Source organism: Peromyscus maniculatus, chromosome 10 (assembly GCF_049852395.1).
Source record: "Peromyscus maniculatus bairdii isolate BWxNUB_F1_BW_parent chromosome 10, HU_Pman_BW_mat_3.1, whole genome shotgun sequence".
Classification (NCBI taxonomy): Eukaryota; Metazoa; Chordata; class Mammalia; order Rodentia; family Cricetidae; genus Peromyscus; species Peromyscus maniculatus.
The window spans coordinates 93,093,987-93,118,720 of NC_134861.1; the positions used below are offsets into that span (position 1 = coordinate 93,093,987).

The following is a 24,734-nucleotide window of genomic DNA, read 5'->3' on the forward strand; positions in this document are numbered from 1 at the left end:
TTTGTTGCATTTTGTCTTGAGCAATCTCAGTAGCCCTAGTAAGATTATATACAAGTTAAGATTAAAGACATAGGGAAACTCCAACATCATGTATGTTACAACACAAAAGCAAAATTTAATACTGAAAACAAAATGTTGCCACAATCCACATTGCAGAAATGTGTCCTTTCAGTGCATTATTTTGATATTCTGTGAATGCACACTTGATAGAAAAAATTGGATGATCTACATAAACCTGTGCATTCTTGTCAGCTTACTGTATTGAAGGAGAGCACTGTTAGAGTAACATCTCTGTCATTCCAGGTGGCTTCCATAAGACAGCATCTTGCCTCCATCTATGAGAAAGAAGAAGACTGGAGAAATGCAGCCCAAGTGTTGGTGGGGATTCCTCTGGAAACAGGACAAAAGTATAGTAAAGAGTGGATCTGGATGGACGTGTAGAAGTGCTCACTAACACCCTTTCTTACTCCTAGTGTAGACAATACAAATACATGTGTCAGATGGTAGGAAGTGCTTCTCAGGAAGTGACTGTGAGCTGTCCGAGGGCAGCGTGGGACAAGTCACTTTGTGTTGTTAACACAGAGGTCTTAAGGTGTCAGCGTACTTGTAGTGTTTTCTTAAGAATAAGGATACCAGTGTGAGTAGAGGTAACACAGAGAAAGACAAGAGAAGGAAGTCAGTACTAGGGATCAGAGCCGATGGGTTCTTGAAGCCATTTGTAAGGACTTTGATTCAAAGAAATATGAGAAGGCCACACACTCAAGAGGCAGAGGCAGGCAGATCTCTGTGAGTTCTAAGCCAGGCTGGTCTACTCAGTGAGTAGTGGGCTAGCCAGGGCTTCATAGTAAGACCTTCCCTCAAAAACAAAAAAAGGAAAATGAGAGTGAGCCATTAGATGACTTTGAGCAGCAAAGTGACATGATGTGATCTGTGTCTTACAGAATCACTGACTACTGGGTAGAGAATAAACTGTTAGCAGCAGAAGTAGAAATATCGATATTAAGCTTATGCACAGCCATAGCTGAGGGGGAGGATCTGAGAAATGCTGTCTTCTGGAGATCGCCTGTGGCTTTGCTTAATTTCCTCTGTGGAATATACAAAATAGTCAAGTCCTGAGCAGTTGGAAACATGGAGTTGCCGTGCCCTGTAGGGAGTAGGTTTTAAGGGGCATTCAAGTGTACATTTTGTATTGCGATAACTAGGTTAAGTTAACTAGTAGTGAGTAGAGTATTTTAGTCTGCACGTAGTGCAGCATGCTTGATTACAAGTAGACATTTGGGAGCCATTGCCTCTCTACTAGATTGGATTGATCCTTTCCAGGGGAGGTAAAGGATGTAGTTAGAGAAGAGGAGTGAGCACTGTGGCCTGGAGCACTCCGACCTTAAGTGAGAATTGGCTGGAGGGAGTCGTAGCACGTGGGAAGGATTGTCCATTGGGGTGAGAACAGTAGAGTGTGCTCCTTCCTAGACACCAAAGGAGGGAAAGAGCAGGCGTGAGGCCATGCTGATGACGAGTGGACTAAGGGTTGGCTGGGGTTAGCATTCATCAGGTGTCGGGGCGGGCAAGGCTACGGGAGGTATTGGTGAGACTGAGGAGAACTGAAGCCTGATTGGAGAAGTGAATGTAGACAGCTCTCTGGTGGAGTTTTCATAAAAAAGGAGACAATAATTAGTGTAGGAGACCACAGTGAAGGCCAGAGGGGTTTTGTTTGTTTTTTGTTTATTATGTACAAAATGTTCTGTCTGCATATATTCCTACACTACAGAAGAGGGCACCAGATCTCATCATAGATGGTTGTGAGCCACCATGTGGGTGCTGGGAATTGAACTCAGGACGTCTGGAAGAGCTGCCAGTGCTCTTAACCTCTGAGCCATCTCTCCAGCTCAGAGGTTTTTAGTTTATGATCCATAAACTAAATCTGGAAATTAAGATTTGAATGGTGGTGCACGCCTTTAGTCCCAGCACTCTGGAGGCAGAGCCAGGTGGGTTTCTGTGAGTTCAAGGCCAGCCTGCTCTACAGAGTGAGTTCTAGGACAGCCAGGGCTACATAGAGAGACCTTATCTCAAAAAACAAAAGTTTGATGTTGAGAAATTGGCAAAGGAACCTCGAAGAAGAGTATAAAAAGAGAGGAATCTGGTAGGAGGGTGGGCATCTTAGACAGGCGTCATCTTGGCTCGCCACACTTCGTGTAGGGCTGTCCTGCAAGGTCAGCAGCCCTGGCCCTCCTTTCTCAGGGCAGCGGCAATGCCATGCCTCGCCGTAACCGTCAGAAATGCCAGATGTTCCCTGGCGGGCAGACTTGGCGCAGGGATGTGAGGAACACGGAGAAGAGGCCGTGTGTGCGAGTGGGGTTTGTGCAGGTCCTCGGGTTGCTCTCTCAGTGAAGTCAGGTGCAGGCACCAGCTGCAGTTGTAGAGGGGCTGGGAACCCGCAAAGTGGGAAATAGAGGAGTCGAACTTTGGATAAACGGGAACTTCCTTTCCTTAGAAATTATTCATTGGATGTTTAAAATAGTGAATAGGTTACCTGATAGAAAATTGAAAAATTAAAGAAGCTTAACGTGATATAACAATTCATATCAGTTAAGTTGTGAGTGGGAAAACATAAACTGTTGATAATAAATAAGCTGAACAAACGATTTCAGTTCATAGACATGCTTCCCATGGTCTGTCCCTTCCCCACAACAATCAGAACAAGAATTAATTTCAGGGTGGGAGCCAAGTGAATTTTAATTGGCTTTTTTTTTTCCCCTTTCTTGCTATAAGGTATTATTGCTTTGGCTGGCAAATAGAAAAGATTACTTTTCTGAGTATTCATCTTGAATTGTGGGTTTGAGTTATGTAAGGTCTCCAGTTCTTCATTCCTGGAATACGATGTAACCAGTGAGGAAGGAAGGAAGGAAGGAAGGAAGGAAGGAAGGAAGGAAGGCAGGCAGGCAGGCAGGCAAGCCACCTGCACTCTCCCCACTTCCCTAATCAAGACGAGGTTTTGTTGTCTGTATACAAACGCTCTTTACTTGGGTAGCAGAAATACATTGTAATGATGTTTGACATGCTACTGTATTCCACAGTTTATGTTTTTGATATAGGGTCTTGCTATATAGCCCTGGCTTGGTATGTAGACCTGGCTGGCCTCAAACTCAAAGAGATCTGCCTGCTCTGCATCCAGATTGCTGGGATAAAAGGTGTGTGTCACCATGCCCAGCCATAGCCTTTTCACTTAAAAAAAAAAATAGATGGTGTCTGTAAGCACCTAGTAATGATTATCACTACGTATTTTTCCACCTTTTTACACACCACAGCTTCATTCCTATAAATCCGATACAGTGATTTCCATTTTTTCCTAGCATAAGTAATTATGAGTAACTTTACAAGTTACTTCTTGTTACTTACTGTAATTACATCCCCTTGAGTCTTTAGGATTTGGTATCTGGAAGTAAAGTATAGTGGCTTAAAGACATACAATGTAAAGAATTCAGAGGATCACTGGGGAATTAATGCCAGATTGTTGTCCAGGCAGGCTGAGCCTGGGTGTACTTCCACTAGCAATGTCTGATAAGCCTGAAACGTGGCACTTGTGTACTTGTTCTATGAGACTATCTGAGGACTAGGAGCAGCTTTGATATGACCAGTGATGATAAAAATATAAAAGATCAGGGAATCTTAGCTTTTTTCTATAATGTATTATATTAAGAATTTTATTATTTGTTAAAAATTTTCTTGACAAAATACTCAGTCTGTTTGTCCTGTTTTGATTTTTATTTATCCTAGACAGTACAATGTAGATTATAAACTGGAGACTTACCTGAAGATTGCTAGGCTGTATCTGGAGGATGATGATCCTGTTCAGGCTGAGGCCTATATAAATCGAGCATCCCTGCTTCAGAATGAATCCACCAATGAACAGTTACAAATACATTATAAGGTAACAAATGAGCTAGTTTGGAATTAACTTTGTATTGATGAATTATATACCAAGATGTTTCAAAACATCTGACGAATGTTTATAAATTTGGGAAATTTCCTTTGCTTCTTTTCTTTGTGTGTCCTGGCTGGTTTTGTGTCAACTTGACACAAGCTCAAGTCATCAGAAATCAAGTAAACCCTTTCCTCCCCTAACTGTGACACTTTGTCTTTCCAGTTCCCCCTAATTGGACGTTTTTCCTCCGCAGGTATGCTATGCACGTGTCCTTGATTACAGAAGAAAATTTATTGAAGCTGCCCAGAGATACAATGAGCTCTCCTACAAGACCATCGTCCACGAGAGCGAGAGGCTGGAGGCCTTGAAGCACGCCCTACACTGCACCATCTTGGCATCGGCAGGTACGCGTGCGCTGTGCTCACAGGGCAGCAGGGCTCTGCTCAGTGACGCTAGGGTAAGGTAACCGTTGGCCTGCTTAGCGAGGGACTCTCCTTCTGGGGTGTCTGTGTACAGTAAGGTGAGTTAAACATGTAAACAAAAGCAGGAACAAAACGATTTCTCTTAAAAAATTTAAGGTGAATGTAATCCGCCTGTAAACCACATGTCAAGAATGGTTAAGAGGTAAGTTTATTTCTAAAATTTCATTGAAGAAAAAATTGGTTGCTGAATTAACTGAGAACTACTGAGGAGAAAGCAGAGAGGAAGTCTAGAGATTGGGTGAGTGAGATGACCCCTCAGTAGAGGGTCTTGCTGACAAGCCTGGTGACCCATGGTGGAGGGAGAGAACCTCGCCTGGAAGTTGTCCTCTGACCTCCACAGGTGTATCATGTCATGCATACAAAATAAAGAAATGTAACACAATCTTCAAAGAATCTCAGGTATTCTGCCTTTCAGTTGTTTAACCCTTTGAGCTTCAGTTTTAGACCTAGCATTCATTCTTTTCCTCAGCACATCAACATTTACTAAAGTGTGGCATTATAAAGCACACAGCTTTTAAATAGAAAAGACTGTTGTGAAGGAATGTTAGTTCTAAGCTGTGGCTTTTCTAACCATTCTCAAATCCTCCAGGAACTCTAATAAGTTGAGAGCTCATGACATACCTAGAACTCTCATTTATTTTCCTCTTCTGTTTTGACACGGGGTCTCTTTATTTAGTCCTGGCTGTCCTGGAACTCCCTATATAGCCCAGGCTGGCCTCGAACTTACAGACATCCACCTGCTCTGCCTCCAGAGTGCTAGGATTAAGGGTTAAGCCACCACTTTTTCTTTCAACTAAGTATCAGTGATTATTGCATGTTAGTATATAAATTCACTTTGATTTTCTATTGTTTTACTTTATCATCCAGACCTATCCAATCGTGGCCTGTAAGCTGTATGCAGCCAAGGATAGCTATGACCATGATCCAACATGAAATTGTAAACTCACCTAAAGTGTGAGGTTTTTTTTTGTTTGTTTGTTTTTGTAACTCAATTGCACGGTTCTCTGGTGTGAACTTTGTAGTTGATAACATCATTTCACAGCGTCAAAAGATTGGACACACCTGTATGCAGCAGCGATTGTGCACAGGGATGCGTTTGTGGATAGGTTAAACTTCTAAGTCCAAAGGTACATATTCTTAATCTTTTGATAGAAAATGTATATTGTGCTATGATAATACACTCCAAACAAAGATGTTCATGAGTACCTGATTTTTCACAGGTATTAACAGTTTTTTTTTTTCACTATTTGTCCATCTAGTAGATGAAAGATAACATTTCAGTTTGGTTTTAGTTCATATTTTATTATAATGAATGCATCTTTTCTTGTGTATTTAAGAAGTCATTGTTGATAACCCTTTGTTCTCATTCCCTCTCTCTCTCTCTCTCTCTCTCTCTCTCTCTCTCTCTCTCTCTCTCTCTCTCTCTCTCTCTCTCTCTCTCTCTCTCTCTCTCTCTCTTTGAGACAGGGTTTCTCTGTGTAACCCTGGCTGTCTTGGAACTCACTTTGTAGACCAGACAGGCCTCAGTTGTCAATGTCCCACCTGATTAAAGGTGTGCACCACCACACCTGGCTCCTTGCATGTCCATTGACCCTTTTCTTTTTGAGTTGTAAAAGCTCTTCACGTATAAAAGAAAATGATAATTTTTCCCCCAATTTATTGCCTATAATGGACTTTGTGAAACCTTGCCATGCATAAGTTCATTATTATTTGTGCATATGTGTATGTTCAGAGAGACAGACAGACAGACAGACACTGGGAAGGACCCCGGGGCCTCATGCATGCTAAGCACATCACAGGATGTTCTGCCATTGTTCTGCAGCTGTCACATGGCTGGGTTAGTAGAGCACCGAGGAGTTGTGCTGGGTGCTCCTCCAGGCACTGTCTCCATGAGCCATTTTAAGTGCGTGAAGGAAATCTAGCTCGCCAGGTGTATCGCCCAGAATCGAGGCGCATTTTAATGACTTTTGAAGGAATTGTGGGTATACTGTTTTGACACTATATTTAACATTACAAATGCTGTAGTTTCCTGTACTTTAATTGCTGTGTGGGATCTGAGACACCACTGGTGAGCTTTGGTTTGCCTTGTACGCTCTCTCTTTCTTCTTCTTCTTCGTTTCGTTTCTTTTCTTTTCTTTTTTTTTTTTTTTTTTTGAGAAAGCATCTCTCTGCTTAGACTAGGCTGACCTTAAACCTGCCCCTACACTCTGGCTCCTGAGTGTGAAGATTACAGCCATGAACCTCACCCAGCCGTTTTGTCTCCCACTTTGAAAGCGTCTACCCTGGCACAATTTTCTGCCATCATTTACTAGATTTGGAAAATACTGGCTTCCTGAATTATATAAACTTCCTAATAGTGACACATTTTAGTGGACATTATAAAAATTACATTTGAATATATTATTATTGATCTTATCAGAAAAACTTTCAAGTATAAAAAAAAGCTATCAAGCTCATAGAAACAAGTATAAGTTTTAAATTGCACTTGAAAACTCTAATTTTCAAATACCACTGCTTGTTTCTATTATTGTTACAGGTTCACTTTGCTCATTTTTGCTTTGAAAGTATTTTGTGGTGCTGGGATTCAATCTAGGGCTTTGCACATAGTGGGCAAGCGCTCTTACTGAGCTGTGTCCTCTACCTCTCCCCTCCCACACCCTGTCTTATATGTTCATTTATAAAAAAGTACCAAGGGCTAGCAAGATGGTTCCAAAATGCAAGCCTGTGGCCTAAGTTTAGTCCTCATCTAGTGCAGGAGAGAACCAACTCCTGACAGTTATCTTCTGACCTCCACATTTGTATGCTATGGCACACTCATGCTCTCACTCAAAATCACACACACACACACACACACACACACACACCCACCCCTCTGGCTAGTCATACCTTGTCCCTCAGTTATCTCAGGGATCTGTGCAGTAAGAACACTAAGCTTGCAGTGTCTCTCTGGGACAGCTGTTGTACACGCAGAACTGCCTGGTGGACATTTCCTATTTTGTCAAACAAAATAGTAGAAAGACATGTTCTCATTGGGTACAGTGGTGTGATCCCACAGATGGAGACAGGAGGGTCACAAATTTGAGGCCAGCCTACATACAAAACTGTCCCAAATAAATTAATAACTAATAAGAGGACATGTGAAAAATTACAGGCATGTACTACACGCCTGGTTTGTGCAGTTCTGGGCTCCCGTTTGGGTGTGCATGACAGGCAAGCTCCACCAACTGAGCTACATCCCCGGCCTGAGTCTTTCTTAGATATTTGAGATTATTTTTATTCATTGATGGTGTTACAATTGTTATTTGTTTGATTGACACAGGGTCTCTCTGTGTAGCTCTGGCTGTCCTGGAGCCTGCTGTGTGGACCGTGCTGACCTTGAACTCCCAGAAGTTCTTCTGCCTCCTGAGTTGTTATACTTTTTGATGCTCCACTGTCCCAGTATGACTTGGACATGTTCCTATTAGTCTCTCAATATTTCCCTACATTCTAACATAAAAGATAACCTTACTATACATTAGGAATATGTTCCGTTCCCAGCACTGGAAAACAAAACAAAAAACATGCCAAAAATCATGCCTTAAGATCTAGTTTATAAATATTTTTATTTCTTTTAAATGGAATACTATCTTAGTTAGGATTCCTTTTTTTTTCCTCTCATTTATTTTATTTAACGTGTATGAGTGTTTTTCCTGCATGTATGCCTGTATACCACATGTATGCTTTGTGTGTGCAGAGGCAAGAAGAGGATACCTGAACTCCTGGGACTGGATTTAATAGGCTTTTGTTAGCTGCTGTGTAGGTGCTGAGGATGTAACCAGGGTCCTCTGGAAGAGCAGCCGGTTGTGCTTAACCACTGACCCATCTCTCCAGCCCCTTAGTTAGGATTTCTATTGCTGTAATAAAACACCAGGACCAAAAACAACTTGAGGAGGAAAGGGTTTATTTTGCTTATATATCCAGGTCCTAATCCATTGAGAGAAGCCAAGGCAGGAACCTGGAGACCAGGAACTGAAGCAGAGGCCATGCTTACTGCCTGCTTACTGCCTTGTTCCCATTGCTTACTCAGCCTGCTTTCTTATACCATCCAGGAGGACCAGCCCAAGGGGCCGGGGGTGGGGGGGTGGGAATCCACAGTGGGCTGGGCCCTCTTACCATCAGTCACTGTCAAGAAAATGTCTCCAGAGGCTTGCCCACAGAACAGTCTAGTGGGCATTTTGTCGTTGAGGTTTCTCCTTCCTAAATGACTGTAGCTTGAGTCAAGTTGGTATAAAACTAGCCAGGACAAAATCCAAGCTTTAGACACTGGATGATGCTAGGTGCCCTTGTGGCTACATTCTTATTCTATAAACCTAGAGTTATATTTTAAAGGGGCGGGTGATTGACAGTACTACTTCTGTTCACTTGGTATTTTTGTCATCAGCTGTATAAAGATCCTTCAATGTAGAAGTTGAAACTGAATATTGTTTCTTAGCAGAGAAGAATTTATTATTGTTTCTGGGACAAGATCTTAGTGTTCAGCTTGGCTGGCCAGAACTTGTTGTGTTGTTCAGACTGGTTCTGGGGTTACAGAAGGGTGTTCCATGCTGGGCGTATATAGTTTTTATGTGAATATTCAGTTATCCTCATTTATTTGTAGTCTTTTGTTGGTGAACATATCTATTCATTAACATTTATTTTTAACTAACCCAAACTCTCAGCTTTCTTTAAAAAATCATTTTCAGATATGTGCAGAGTAAGTAGCAAAATCTGAGTTATCCAATTCCTGTTTCCAGCTGAGAGTGATCTTGTAGTAGCTCAGCTTTTAAACTGTAAACAAGTGTCCTTCTTGTGGGCTAATGGGGGTTTCATTTTCTATAGTTTTTTGGTGATTTTACTGTTTAAAATGGTCCCCGACATACTGCTGGATATTCTCTGGTGTTTTGGTGTGTGTGTGTGTGTGTGTGTGTGTGTGTGTGTGTGTGTGTGTGTGTGTGTGTGTGTCGGTGTTGGTGGGAACTAGAGGTGGACCAGATCTTGCTGTGGACCAGATCTTGGCTGACCTGTGGCCTCGGCCTCCAACTTACGGCAATCCTCCTACTCCAGCCTCCCGAGAGCTGGGATTGCAGGTGTGCACTACCATGCCCTCTAGTGTTCCTAAGGAGGGGCAGTCTGATGTAGAGATTTTGTGTGACAAAATGGTGTCATGTAAACTTTATTTTGGCAGAATTAGTGTCAGCTGTGAGTTCAAGGCTAATGAATTAACAGTATATGTTAAGTAAGATTCTAAATAGAAACATGAGACAAAGTTGCAGATTGATTAAGGCTGACAAAAAATTACCTATGGGCTTAGAAGAACCCAATTCTGTATCTCCCATAGAAGCAGCAGCAGAGTATTAACTAAGTGGTGCAATGACTTTCCTAGAACATTCTGTGTGTTATACTACATATCTGTGACGGAGATTGTATTTTAGCAGGCAGACGTGGGGTCATAGAATGCGATGATTTTTGTCATTGAAGAAACAATATTTGACAGTCCTGTGTTCCCCTAGGACAGCAACGTTCTCGGATGCTCGCTACTCTTTTTAAGGATGAACGGTGCCAGCAGCTCGCTGCATATGGGATCCTAGAGAAAATGTACCTAGACAGAATCATCCGAGGGAACCAGCTTCAAGAGTTTGCTGCAATGCTGATGCCTCACCAGAAAGCAACTACAGCCGACGGTAATGGCCATGTCTTACGTGTGTGTGCGGTGGACGCTTAGGTACAGGCTAGTAGGAGTACGCTAGATGAGTATTTCAAGTAACTTTTCCTGATTCATACAAGGAGGACTGTTGACAGATGAGGAATGTCAAACACAGACATGGGTTTGTGGTACAGTCTAAAAGAGTCCCTATTAGAGAGCATTTTGTGAAATAATGCTTTTTCTTTTTTATCTTTTTTTTTTTGAAACTTGTGAAAACTGAAAAATTATAGAGAATACTTATGGCACCTGGATTTTAAAAAGCTTAAGCCACTAGTAAATAACATGAAATAATAGACTGTAATAGAGCATAATTATCCATTCTTGATTAAGAGCAAAATTCAGCTCTGTGGCTTGCCTAAGGTTTGTCAGAGCTCACTGGTCAGTATAGAGCTCCTTTGCATTTTCTGCTTAAATGATGTGTCTACTTAAATCAGAATGTCTTTGCCAGGAAAAATTTTTTAAATATTTTCTTCATAGTATTATTTTATGTACCTTTGTCTACAGATGTTTTAAAGTACTTGCTATAGTGACCATGATACTAAACATATAGATGTAAACATGGAGAAACATTCAAGGAACAGATTCAACATGCATGTCAGCTAGACCCACTGACTTGGACTCACTGTCACCCTGTACCAAAGAGAAATTAGTTGTGAGGAGTCATTTATACTGGGGCTAGTGGAAAGGTGACGTTTTATCCAGTCTTTACTGCTTGGAGCTTAGCCAGATGAGTGACCTGTTGCATTTTCTGTATTTGATTATACTTTAAGAAGCACTCAGGTGTTCCCCATCTTTCTACTTAAAGACATTTCTTTTAATGACTTTTTAAAGGTTTCTTTCTTCCTTCCTTCCTTCCTTCCTTCCTTCCTTCCTTCCTTCCTTCCTTCCTTCCTTCCTTCCTTCCTTCCTTTCTTTCTTTCTTTCTTTTTTTTTTTTTAATTTATGTGTATATGTGTGTGTCAGTATGAGTATATGCCTGGTATGTGGAGATGTCCTGGAAGGCCAGAAGATAATGTTGCATCAGCTAGTGTTAGAAACCATTGTAATCCACCCAGTGTGGTTGTGGGGAAACTCAAACTCAGGTCCTAAACATACTGAGTTGTGTGTCCCACCCTAAGATTTTCTTTTTCAGGCTGTTTTCTCTATGTGGAATCTCAGAAAAATTCTTTTATGGTTGTAGGATTATTTCTGGTTCTTCTAAGCAATTAGCTTTTATCTTAGTCAAACACATTGTGAATATAAGTTGATTCTCATATTTTGCTTTGCTTCTAGAAATATTAAAATTAAATTTGCAGCCCAACTGAGTAATATGTATGTGCTTTAATTGAAGTTATTCCTCCTGTTTTGATTGGTTTTTTACCTTTTGAATTTTTAACCCTCTATATTCTAAGCAGCCATGGGTTCTTTTTTAAAAATGCCTGATATATAAATTAATTAAAAGCTAGGTAGAAAGTTTCCAGAATTAACATAGTTGATCTTTGGATTTGAATTTGAGCTTTCTTGTCATAAAAGGTAAGTGGAAAAATATTGTCTTAGGGTTTCTGTTGCTGTGAAGAGACACCATGACCATGATAACTTTTATAAAGGAAAACATTTAATTGGGGCTGGCTTACAGTTCAGAGGTTCAGTCCATTATCATCATGGTGGGAAACATGGCAGTGTGCAGGCAGACGTGGTGCTGGGGAAGGAGCTGAGAGTTCTACAGCTTGATCATCAGGCAGCAGAAGGAGACTGTCACACTGGGCATGACTTGAGCACATAAGAGACCACAAAAGCCCGCTCCCACAGTGGCACATTCCTCCAACAAGGCCACACCTCATAATAGTGCCACTCCTTACGGGCCAAGCATTCATACACATGAGTCTATGGAGGCCATTCCTATTCAAACCCCCACTGTCTGAGCCATCCTTTAACTACCTTTCAAGAACATTTCCGTTTATTCTCTCTCTAGAGTCATGTAGCATTACTACCAATATATTTTGCCCTATAGATTTGTCTGTTCTGGACATTTCATATTAATGGAATCATAATAATATTATTATGGCCTTTCATAATTGGCTTCTCCCATTTAGTGTAATGACTCATCCATGTTATTTCGATCCTTTTTATTGCCAGATAATATTCTCTTACGTGGATGTGCCATTTTACTTATTTGTGGGCCGATGGACAAGAAAATTGTTTCCACTTTTGGGCTTTTGTGTTCAAGGTGTTTGTTTTTTGGTTTTTTGGTTAGTTGGTTGGTTTTTTTTGTAAGTGTGTGTGTGTATGTGTGTGTGTATTTGTGTATGTATGTATGTATGTATGTATGTACATGTACAGTCTTCTCTTTTTCCACTGTCTGTCCCTCCTTCCCTTTCTTTGGGGCTTGGGATTGATTTCGTGGCCTTCAATGGCAAACATTTTACTACTATACCAGTCTACATCCCCAACCTTGGCTTAATCATTTTTCGTCTTTTTGTCTTTCTTCCTTTCCTCCTTTCTTTATTGTGACAGGGATGGTGGGCAGTTGTAAGAAAGGGTTTTGTAGACTACTTCCCTGGAGGTCTCTGAGTATCCCTGCTGTAGCTCCTGATCTGTAGTAAATGCTCAACAAAGACACACCAGCTGAGTGAGCCAGGCAGGCAGGCGGGGCTGAGGCCAGGGCTTCACAAGGCACTAGTGAACCCTAACTTAAAGTGGGGTTCTCTTCCTGAGCTCTGGGTAAAAGTAGCTGATCCTGCCTCTGGGACACGTCTCACATTTGCCTCACAGTAAGGTGCTTATGGGTGACCAAAAGAAGGCGATGAGGGGCTGGAAAGATGCCTCAGTAGTTAGGAGTGTGCACTGTCTTTCCCAAGGACCTGTGGTAGTTCCCAACACCCACATCTCACATTGCCTACTGTAACTCAGCCACAGAGAATATGATGCCCCTGAATACACATAGTTAAAGATAAAAATAAACCTTCAAAAATTAGGGGGCTGGAGAGATGGCTGAGAGGTTAAGAGCACTGACTGCTCTTCCAGAGGTCCCGAGTTCAATTCCCAGCAACCACATGGTGGCTCACAACCATGTGTAATGATATCTGGTGCCCTCTTCTGGTGTGTAGGCATACATGCAGGCAGTACATTGTATACATAATAAATTAATAAATAAATGAATCTTTGCCAGGCGGTGGTGGCGCACGCTTTTAATCCCAGCACTCAGGAGGCAGAGGCAGGCGGATCTTTGTGAGTTCGAGGCCAGCCTAGTCTACAGAGCGAGATCCAGGACAGGCACAAAGCTACACAGGGAAACCCTGTCTTGAAAAACCAAAAAAAAAAAAAAAAAATTAGGATGAGGGATTTTATGAGGCTCCCAGAGCACATTGCATGATTGTTATACTGCTGTTTGCTAATAAAAGTATGTGCTTGAAGCATAAAAAGAAAAGGTAACAGATTTGTCAGCCAGAAGCAAAGCCCCCGTGCAAAGGGCTAAATCCATCCTTGGTAGTTACTAATTACTCGCTGTATTACTTTCCTCAACATAACACCCGACCAAAGCAGCTGAAGACAGGAAGGAGCATACAGACCACCATAGTGTGCAAGGCATGATGGCAGGCGTGGGAGATGTCGACAGTAAGGACGCTCTGCTGGCTTTCTGCTTTTCGTTCAGTCCAGGCCCCAGCCCAGGGAACCGTGTGCCCACTTCCAGGGCGGTCCTTTGCTCAGTGAAACCTATCTGGAAACACCCTCACAGACACGCCCAGAGATGTGTTTCCATATGTGATTGGCTCTTGAAGATTAGCTGTCACACTGCTTTTCTAAATACTGTATTTTATTTAATTGTATATAAACTAAAATGGTAAATGTACCCTGGCATATTGGTGCTTGCCTTTAATCTTAGCACACAGGAGGCAGAGGCAGGCAGATCTCTGAGTTTGAAACTATTCTGGTCTATAGAGTGAGTTCCAGGATAGCCAGGGCTACACAGAGAAATCCTGTCAGGGAGGACCATAATAATAATAATAATATTATATCAAATGTAAGATTTAGTAATGTCTTGATCAGAGAAGTAACACTGACTTTAATGATTTATCACATGCCTAGAAATTAAAAAAAAAAGGTATATCTTTTTAAAGCATAAAATAGTTTCAAACATTTAATGAGTTTATTTATGTTTATTTAAGGTTCCAGCATCTTGGACAGAGCTGTTATTGAGCATAATTTGTTGTCAGCAAGCAAATTATATAACAATATCACATTTGAAGAACTTGGAGCGCTTTTAGAGATCCCTGCAGCTAAGGTATTTTATTAATTCGATACTTTATAACAGGGAATTGAAATCCAAAACTATTGAAGTAATGGAAAAAATGCATAATTGATAATGTTCGCCATCACAACAAAAGCTACGTGTTTAAAGCCCTGGGTAAGTAGAAGAGACTGTTTAAATGGTGAAGTACTGATGCCATGAACTTAGTGGTTTTAGCTCTCAGACTGTTTTATGATAGTTACTTAGGATGGAAATCTTAGAGAAGTCCCAAGTTATACTCTTTCCATAAGGATGTCTTCTTTCTGAAGTGTGAGATGGAGATGGTGCGTACTGTTTCTCTGCCCTGGATTGACTCTGACCCCAAGATGTTCTATTGTGATTTCTGCAAAGGAGTTGACTGATGTACTAAGGGAGTCTTACTTCATGTTTTGGATTTGGTTGGTCATACACAAATCCCTACACAGTACCAAATGTATTTATAGTGTTATTGTTTGTGAAATATCATCTTCATTTCAAATCATACTGAGAGTAAAGTCATGCAGTTTATTTAATTGTGAAGTTTTAATTTAGGATTTTTTCTTTCTTTCTTTCTTTCTTTCTTTCTTTTTTTTTTTTGAGATAGGATCTCATGCAGCCTAGACTGGTCTCAAACTCAGTAAGAGGCTGAAGCCAAGGATGACCTTAAACTCTGGATCCTCCTGCCTCTACCTCCCAATTACTGAGATTACAGGTGTGTAATACCAGTCTTAATTCAAGATTTTCTGACAATTCTTTGCATGTACATGTTTGGTAAAGGAAGTGGATTGATTTGGGAACTGAGACTACAGTTGCCATTTAAAAGATGTTTTCTTAGCCAAGAATGGTAGCTCACACCTATGATCTCAGCACTTTAGAGACTGAGGTAGGAAGATGGCTACAGAGTAAGACAAACAAGCTCTCTTCTCAGGGTTGAGGAAATGGTTCTTGTGGAGACTAGGGGAAGTGAATATATTGTTAGTAATAGATTATAATCAGTCAGTCGGATGATGTAGTATTGATTGTGAGGATGTCTGTAAAAGATGAGCAAGTCAGGGGCCAGAGAGATGGCTCATCAGTTAAGAGCACTGGCTTTTCTTGCAGAGGACCTGGGTTTGATTCCCAGGACCCATACAGTGGTTCACAGGCATCTGTAACTCCAGTCCCAGGGAATCCTATGCCCTCTCCTGGCCTCTTGCAACAGGAATGCATGTGGTGGACAGACATTCATGTAAGCAAAACATCCATACACATTTCAAAACCAAGCCAAACAAAATGACCAGTCACAGTCTAATCTGCTCATGTGTGCTAAACATTAACTGTGGCAATAGGAGCTGGCTTTAGAGCATTTTGCTTTTGCCTCTCTATCTTTTAAAATCCTCTTCATTTCCTTTGTGAATATGAACATCTGTATCTTTGTTTGGTTCTTGGGCTTTTTAAATAGCTGAATATGGGACATCTTATGATCGAAGGACTCAGGAGGAGGAGGCAGGAAAGTAGCAAGCTTGTCTTGGCTACATAGACCAAACACCAAAGTGTTTTGTAATGAATACACAGAAATTGATATAAGAAAAACAGGTTTTTCTGTCCCCCCCAGAACTATTTATTTATTTTAGGATACTTAATTATTATGGAATTTAAGATTTATTATTTTTATTTATGTGTATGCTCTGCACATGTTTGTGTGTACTCAGGAAAGCCAGAAGAGGACTTGAGATATACTGGAGTTAGAATTACAGTCAGTTGTGAGCCACTGATGTGGATGCTGGGAACTGAACTCAGACCCCCTCTACAATGACCACTTCTCAAGCCCTGTATGTATGGGTGTTTTACCTGTGTGTGTGTCTCTGCACCACATGTATGCTGTTGCTTGTAGAAGTCAGAAGAGGGCTGGACCCCCTGGGACTGGACTTACGGACTGTTGTGAGCTGCCATGTGGGAATCACACCCCGGCGCTCTGGAAGAACAGCCGGCGCTCTCAGCCACCGAGCTCGGCTGTGTGGTGCTTTAGAGGCAGCACTGGGCAAGGGCAGCAGCAGAACTGTGTGCCTGCAATTAAAAAAAAATATCTTTTTAAGATGTGGACCTCAGTGAAATTTTGAGGCTGGTTTTGCAGTTCTGTTGGTAGAGTGTCTGCTTAGCATACACAAGGCTCTGGAGTCAGTCTTACCTGCATAAATTAGACTGAGGGTACACTCCTGTAATGCTACCTCTTGGGTAGTGGAGGCAGGAGGACTAGAAGTTTAAGTTCATCCTCAGCTGCATAGCAACTTGAGGCCAGCCTGGGAGTTATGAGACTCTTCATCAAAAAAAAGAAAAGAAAAGAAAAAGAGAGAAGAAAATTTGATATTTTGATTTTAAATAGAAGAGAAAGTTGGTAAAAAAAAATGGCTAGAATCTTATCCAGCAAAAGTATGGCATGTCTGTATTCTCCGCACTTGAGAGGCTGACGCCAGAGGATCATGAGTTCTAGGTCAGCCAGGGTCTATAGTGAGACCTTGTTTCCAAAACAGACAACTCCCAACACAATGAAATAGGTCCCAGTAAACTTAAGCTATGGGGTAAGAAACTAGGAATACAAGACATGTTCCTCTGCAAATGACAGACAAGCACACAGTGACAGGGAGGTAAGCCAGAGGCTTTCACTTGAGTATGTGGGAATGGTTTTCTATGTGATACTCAGTTTCTGAGAGGTTGTTCTGTTTCTGTTTTTAATAGGCAGAAAAGATAGCATCTCAAATGATAACAGAAGGACGTATGAATGGATTTATTGACCAGATTGATGGAATAGTTCATTTTGAAAGTAAGAAGTTTTGTGCATTCTCATTACAGTGAAATAGCAATGAGCTGTTGTTTGTTTGTGATTCAAATATGTTGAATTGTTTTTGACCCTGAAATCTATTACTCAATGAGCTTGTTCCAAAAGAAATAATTTAAAATAATTTTAAAGGTTATACTTATGAATATATTAATCTCGACATTTCTAAGCCAAGAGAAATTTAACTGAGATTGTATCAGTTTGCACATTTTGTCACCTGACCTTTGTTGAACTAAGCCATGTGTGGGACACATGGCATGACAATTGCCTTTCCTCCTCGAGCTCAGTGAGCTAACGTAGGTAGGCAGGGGAGTGGACCCTTGACTTCCAGCTCTTAGTCCCACTTTACATCTGGGGCTGGGACACTGTTCACTTGTGGGTGTGGCCGGCTGTGGGCACTGGCAGTGCACTTCCATCACTGTACTTTCTGTACAACTCCTCCTGGACCAGGAGGGCCACGAGTGTGCTGACCTCCACTTCCTTCTTTTTTCCTCCGAGACTTTGGTGCCTGTCCTGGATCTCGCTCTGTAGCCCAGGCTGGCCTCGAACTCACAGAGATCTTCCTGGCTCTGCCTCCCAAGTGCTGGGGTTAAAGGCGTGTGCCACTGCTGCCGCACAGCCCTCTACTTCCTTCTAGTCATTGCTTGTAGCTAGAAGGTTTCCTGTGTCCTGCCCAGTCTCATAGCTGCTCGGTTCCAAGTAAACACACAGAGGCTTATAGTAATCACAAACTGTGTGGCCTATGGCTCAGGCTCATTATTAACTAGCCTTTATAACTTAATTCAACCCATTTCTATTAATCTGTGTTTTGCCACATGGCTTCATGACATTACCTGTTCTCTCACATCTTCTCCTGGTGGTGGCTCGCAGCTTCTGCCTGACTCCCCCCTCTTCCTCTCCGTCTTCAGTTGGAATGTGCCGCCTAACCTTATTCTGCCTTGCCATTGGCCAAACAGCTTTATTATCAACCAGTGAGAGCAACACATTCACAGTGTACAGAAAGACACCCCACAAGTGCTGGCCTTTCTGCCTTCTCTTTCTGATTAGGTTGGATCCTGTGATCCCCTTGTTCAGTGCTGTTTTCACTGGTTCCCTAGGACATTTAACCTGCCTATTGACCTTTTTTTAAATTACTTTTACCTTTGAGATTATAATATAATTACAACATCCCCTCTTCCCTCCCCTCCCCCCACATCCTTTCATAAACCCTCCTTGTTCTTTCAAGTTCATGTCATCTTTTTTTCATTAATTGCTGTGATTTGTGTATTTGGAAATGCAGATACATATATGTTCTTAAATATAATCTGCTCTGTCCGTATAATGTTCTTGTATATATGTTTGTTTGGGGCTGACCTTTTGGTATTGGATAACCAATTGGTGTGCTCTTCCCCGAGAACACTGGTTCTCCAGCTCTCAGCAAGTAGAACTTACTGACCTTTTATTCCAGCTGTCCAGGGAAACCCTCCTTATCATTCATGTTTTCAGTTAAGCTAGTCAGTGTCGCTGGTAAGAGGCAGGACAGACAGACACCACTGTAAACTGAAGAAGGGTTTAGCCCCATCCACCCTTCACCATCCCTCAGGCTGCTTCTCTAACCCTGCTGTTCACACACTCACCAAAAAGAACTGCTTTAGAAGACTGGAATTAACACTTGGTTTGTTTTCAGCTTTTTACATTTCTGCTGACTCCTTTCCATTGTATTTAAACACACGGGGGTCTCCCACATAGGCAAGCAGAGTCTGCAGCCCTGTAGCCTACACTGACCTAAACGCTCTGTGTAGCCCAGGCTGGCCTGGGACTTGTGAGCTCCTCCCGTGTCAGCTTCCTTTGTGGATCACGCCCCTTTGAGCACAGCAGCATAGCCATGCGCCCTGACGCTCTTCCTGTGTGTCCTCCTCCTTTGCTGTCATCTCTATGGAGCCTGCTGATGCCTTTAGATTTAACGTCAGGCAGGGACTTGGGCTTAACCCCAGGCCTTTTCCTGCTCTCAGCACTGGGTCTCTGTGGTGATCTCTTCCCTTTGGTCCTGTCAGCTTATCTATGTGGAAGTGGCTGCATTTAACGTGGACCGAGCTTATCTATGTGGAAGTGGCTGCATTTAACGTGGACCGGTCTCTCCTCGTTCTCAGCCCCATGGCTCCAGTTCACTCTTAAGGTGTCTGTACCAGATTATCTAACAGGCATGTAGGGTGAACATGTGTCCAGTATAGCTAGCCAGAAAAAGCTGCATGTTCACCTTTCCTTCAGTTTCTTATTTTTAACTCTCTCATCTTCCCTACCCTATAATTATAGCTCCTAGTACGGTCAGGAGTCCATTGGGTATGGTGGTACATGCCTTTAATCCCAGCACTTGGAAGGCAAAGGCAGGCGGATCTCTGGAGTTCGAGACCAGCCTGGTCTACAAAATGAGTTCCGGGACAGCCAAAGCTGCACAGAGAAACCCTGTCTCCAAAAAAACATTTAAAAAAAGTTAAATGTAATTATTATTATTATTAGTGTGTGTGTGTGTGTGTGACTGCGTGCGCGCACGCGCGCACGCTCACATGCCTTGGAACACGTGTGAAGGGTAGAGGACAATTTTCAGTGGTCAGTTCTCTCTGTTCACTGTGAGTCCTAGGGACTGAATTCAAGTCATGCTCACCTGGAAAGTGCTTTTACCCTCTAATACAAATAGTTTTGTATTCTCTATTTAACTTACCTGAACACTGCTGTCCTGGCCTCTGGATTTTTTCTCTTGTCTACAGTTCCTTTCCAGTCTAGTTTTTCCAGTGTAGCCAGAGTGATTGTGGTGTTTAAAAAAAAAAGAAAGAAAACATAGAGGGAGGGGCAGAAAGTGATGTAGCTCTATTTCAGTTAAAAACAAACTAAAGCAGGAAAATAAAAAGAAAATTAGATTGGAAAGATAGCTCAGCAGTTAAGAGCACTTGCTATTCTTGGAGCAGACCCAGGTTCAGTTCCCAGCACCCACAAGGTGGCTCAGAACCCTCTGTAACTCCAGTTCCTGGTTACCCCCTCTTATGGCCTCTCTAGTCACCAGGCATGGACGTGGTACACATACATACATAGAGGCAAAATATTCATACAGAAAATAAAGTGAGTCTTCTTTTGAAAAAAGAAAACATAAAGAAAGACACCAGATGTGGTGGTGGAAGCATGCAGTCTTAGCAAGAGGATCTTGAGCTTGTGGCCAGCCTGGGCTACATCACGTGGCCTGTCTAAAAGCCCCCACATCCCTACCAGGTCCTTTGTAGCTCTCTTTTGTCAGTCCATGTAGATCTTCTTTAGTTTTTCCAGCATTGTGGTTCCCTTTCCCATCATGCAGTGCAAAATATCCACCTTCAGAAAAGAAAAAAGGAAAAGAAAAAGAAGAGCCGGGCGGTGGTGGCGCACGCCATTAATCCCTGCACTCTGGAGGCAGAAGCAGGTGGATCTCTGTGAGTTTGAGGCCAGCCTGGTCTACAAATCAAGTTTCAGGACAGGCAGAGCTGTTACACAGAGTAAACCCTGTCTCAAAAAACCAAAAACAAAAACAAAAACCACCCACCCTCTCTAGCTGCCGTCTTTGTCTCACGTCTCAGTTTGCATCAGCAGTGTCAATGGGTGATCTTCCCATCCCTGCACACTAGGTGTAGCTTTAAATCATGTGCTCCTATGTCACCCCGAGTTTTAACTGTGGGGCTATCTGAACATGTGCATCTGCTCACAAACCATGCTCCCTGGGTAGGCATTTAAGTCTGTCTTATTTTCCGTGGTGTACCCAGTCAATGTCCTGCTCCTTGGGAATAAGGGAGAAGCAGAACATGTAATAAGTAATAGGACAAAGGTGTCGCCAAAAGAAAAGACGATTCACATCTCTTTATATTGGGATAGAATCCGGGAGATGGCTCAGTAGGTAAGTGCTTACAATGCAGGCCCGAGGACCTGAGTTTAACCCCAGCACCCATACAAAGAGAAGCATGGCAGCCGTGCAGCTGTGATCCTGTGCTGGCAGGGCCGGTGGTCAGTCCTAGACAGTCTGACTACATCAGCTCCTGTCTCAAAAAGGTGGAGAGGCCAGTGAGATTGGTGGTGGGTAAGGAATTTGCTGTGCGAGCCTGGAGACTAGTTCATTCCTGGACCTGCACACAGCTGGAAGGGGAGAAAACTCCACAGAGCTGTTCTCTGTGGCATCTGCCTTGCCTCATTCCTCATACACTTGCGTGTGCATGCCCTGCCCCCCCCTGCGCACGCACACACACACACACACACACACACTCACACATATATTTACTTAAATTGAGCAAGAGAATCTCTCTCTTTTAAGATTTATTTTTATGTGAATGGGTGTTTTGCCTACATGCATGTCTGTGTACCGAGTGCCTGGTGGAGGCCAGATGACGGCAGCCCTTGGAACCAGAATTTCAGACAGTAGTGAGCTGACATGTGGGTGCTAGGATTCAAACCCAGGCCCTCTGGAAGAGCAGCTAGTGCTGTTAACCACTGAGCCATCTCAGTAGCCACAAATAAAATTTAAAAACTGAAAAAATAAGGTGGAGAGCATAGAAGACATCCTCCACTCCTACCCCTGTGTGTATACTCCCACACGTGAACATAAATGTGAACATGTCCACATCCATGCATCACACTCACAAACAAAAGTCTAGATACAGCTAATAAAATGCGGAATTTTTTAGTTGTTCAGATGAAAACTGATAAGCATGTTCCGAACAGGCTAAACAGAGAGCGACAAGGGGAAGCCCACCGTCTGCATTCCCGCCACACCCTCTGGGCCTGAGGTGACGAGCACCTCTGCCAGCACGCGCTCTGTAGATGTTAGTGCAGACTTGTAGGGAAGAGAGGTTTTAAAGGTAGGAGTGTGGGGTGTATTTTAAAGTGCGGTTCCTTTTCATCCACTGTGCTGGGGACACTTTCACACCAGGAAGCAGCAGTCTGATTGTTTACAGCTGAATAACACATGGGTTCACTGTTCACCACTCCTGAGTGGTTTGTCATGTACATATCTAGGTAGTAGCATTCGTGTTTCTGTAGAGCAGTCTTGAAAGTAGTGTGTTTGCTCTGGAGGGTGTGTGTGTGTGTGTGTGTGTGTGTGTGTGTGTGTGTGTGTGTGTGTGTGTGATTAATTGCTTTTCTGTTTTCAGAAGAGGTGGCCCTTGAGGATTTCAACGAAGTTAGAGAACAGATCTTTTTTTTTTTTTTTCAAGGCAGGGTTTCTCTGTGTAGCCCTGGCTGTCCTGGAACTCATTCTGTAGACTAGGCTGGACTCAAACTCAAAGATCTGCATGCCTCTGCCTCCTGAGTGCTGGGATTTAAGTGTGTGCCACTATACCCAGCTTAATTTATTGTTGTTGTTGTTGTTGTTGTTGTTGTCTCTCTATGTAGCTGTCCTAGAACTTACTATGTAGATCAGGCTGGCCTTAAGCTTCAAGGGATCCCCCTGGCTCACACTGCCTTTTTAAAATTATTTTTATGTGTGTGGGTCTTTAACCTGCATGCATATATGTAAGGAAAAGTGCTGGATCCCCTAGAACTGGAGTTACAGATGGTTGTGAAACAACATGTGAGTGCTGAAAATTGAACCCTCCCGGGTCTCTGGAAGAGCAGCCAGTGCTCTTATCTGCTGAACCCTCTCCCCAGCCCCCAGTCTGTGTTCTTTTAAAATGTTATTTTAAATGAGACTTCTTCCAAGTTTTTCATTTCTGACTATTGCTCATTTAAAAAAAAAAAAAGTTGTAGATTCAAGATCCTGTTTTGAGTAGATTTTACTTTTATGTTCCTTTTCTGCTGTGTTTTTAGGTGAGGTAGGCACGTTCTTGTATGTAAGTCCAGTGTTTCCCAGTAGATGGCAGTGTCGCCCCTGTAAACACTGGTGAGGAACCAGCCCTCCAGCAAGGCTGCTTTGAGGCTCTTCTGTGGCTGGCTTTGTCCTGATAGGTGTGTTCAGTAGTGGGTTTTGTTTTCAAGGGCATTGATAATAACATGTATTTGTTTTTAATTATGTTTTATATTTGTTGTTAGTGATTTGAGTTTTGTTGTGTTTTTGTTTGGTTTGGTTTTGGAGACAGTGTCTCTTTGTAGATCCTGCCTAGTGCTGCCCTCTGAGTGCCGCCATGCTCCACCTGATTGGAGTTCTTAACTGCTGCTTAATTGATATTTTCAGCCAAGATTTCCGGAATAAACTTTTTTTTTTTAAATTAGCACTGTTGTAATTTATCTTTGATTTGTAAGTAATTTCTTTTCTTTTTTTTTTTTTTTTTCCATTTTTATTCTGTCTTTAGCACGAGAAGCCCTGCCAACATGGGACAAGCAGATCCAATCACTTTGTTTCCAAGTAAACAACCTTCTAGAGAAGATTAGTCAGACAGCCCCGGAGTGGACGGCACAGGCCATGGAGGCCCAGATGGCCCAGTGAGCCCTTGCCGAGCGAGCTCTGCGCACGCTGCAGCATTGCCACTTGGTGCGGGCTGACTTCACTGCCCTCCAAAGCATTTGCATCATGACCTCTACATTTCAGCCCTTGACGCGGATCCTTTCAAGAAGACGCTAGAGAGGAAGTTGAGCATCTAAACATAGCGGTTCCCACGTATTTGGGGTCTGTGTGTTAACCCAGCTCAGATATTTTGAAAGCTTGTTCTTTAAGCAGAAGTGAAAGCTCTGTGATGAAGAGAGAGAACTGGGATTTGTGAGAACTTTGTAGTCATGTAACCTCAGTGCTTTGTGCCTCTCCAAACGTGGTTACTCTAATAAATGGAGCAATGACCCAAAGAAAGGGAGTGCTGGTTTGAATGAGTGGGAAAGCGTGGTATCTGGTATCCCTTTCCTTGAATTTAGAAACCGTGACTTCTATCTTGTGCTACAAATACAAGAGTAGGTTACCGTGCCTGCCCGCAGCCTTCCAGCCACCCAGCCAAGGGAGCAGGGTGAGTGCTTGGGACGCACACCGGGGGAGCTGGGGCGTTTGGACTGTGATGACTGCAGAAAGGAAGGGTAGAGGACTCCTTATTTAACCCCAGCAAATAAAGAGCTTGAAAGCAACCCACCATTTACAACATTTAGAACAAAAACCAGCTGGGCCATTGAAAATCAGTGTCTTAGATCCATCAGAAAACTGAAGTCACATGAACTCCCTCAAACCTGCACAGATGGGCGGGTGGAGAATTGTTGCTGAGATCGGCTGAGGTGGAGGTGAGGCCACTGGAGCCAGGCCTGCTTAGCACCTCAGCAGAGCTGACCTTCCTGCAGACCAGATCCTCAGGTGATCACTGGAATTCCATGCATTTCAGCACTGGGCGGGGGTGGGGGTGGGGTGGTTGGGGGGGGCGGGGGGGGTGACTTTTGAAGTACTCTCATTGTTTTGAAATACACCTGGGAAATAATAGCTTATTTTGAAAGAATACCCAAATTATTTTCCATAAGACACACTTGACCTTTTAGGGAAATTACTCTGCCAGGACTTTGTCGACCTAGAGAACTGATGCACAATTCCACCTTCCTTTAAATCTTTTGTTTCCTGCAATTGTAGAAGGGCCCAGGCCCAGGGACTCCAGCTAAGT

At 42.7% G+C, this 24,734-nt stretch overlaps 1 protein-coding gene across 5 annotated transcripts in view; it reads left to right on the forward strand.

Moving 5' to 3' along the window:
- Cops4 (COP9 signalosome subunit 4) overlaps nt 1-23,950 on the forward strand; it is a 45,244-nt gene extending 21,294 nt beyond the window's left edge. For 4 of the 5 annotated variants that reach the window (XM_006975393.4, XM_042257705.2, XM_042257706.2 and 1 more), the window contains exons 4-10: nt 304-407; nt 3,772-3,925; nt 4,173-4,323; nt 9,930-10,100; nt 14,269-14,384; nt 17,085-17,169; nt 23,460-23,950. In XM_006975393.4, coding sequence (XP_006975455.1) covers nt 304-407; nt 3,772-3,925; nt 4,173-4,323; nt 9,930-10,100; nt 14,269-14,384; nt 17,085-17,169; nt 23,460-23,593 — 915 coding nt within the window. In that variant the 3' untranslated portion in view covers nt 23,594-23,950. The remainder of the gene's footprint in view (nt 1-303; nt 408-3,771; nt 3,926-4,172; nt 4,324-9,929; nt 10,101-14,268; nt 14,385-17,084; nt 17,170-23,459) is intronic. The other variant, XM_006975394.4, reaches the window with a different exon arrangement.
- The last annotated feature ends 784 nt before the right edge of the window (nt 23,951-24,734 follow it).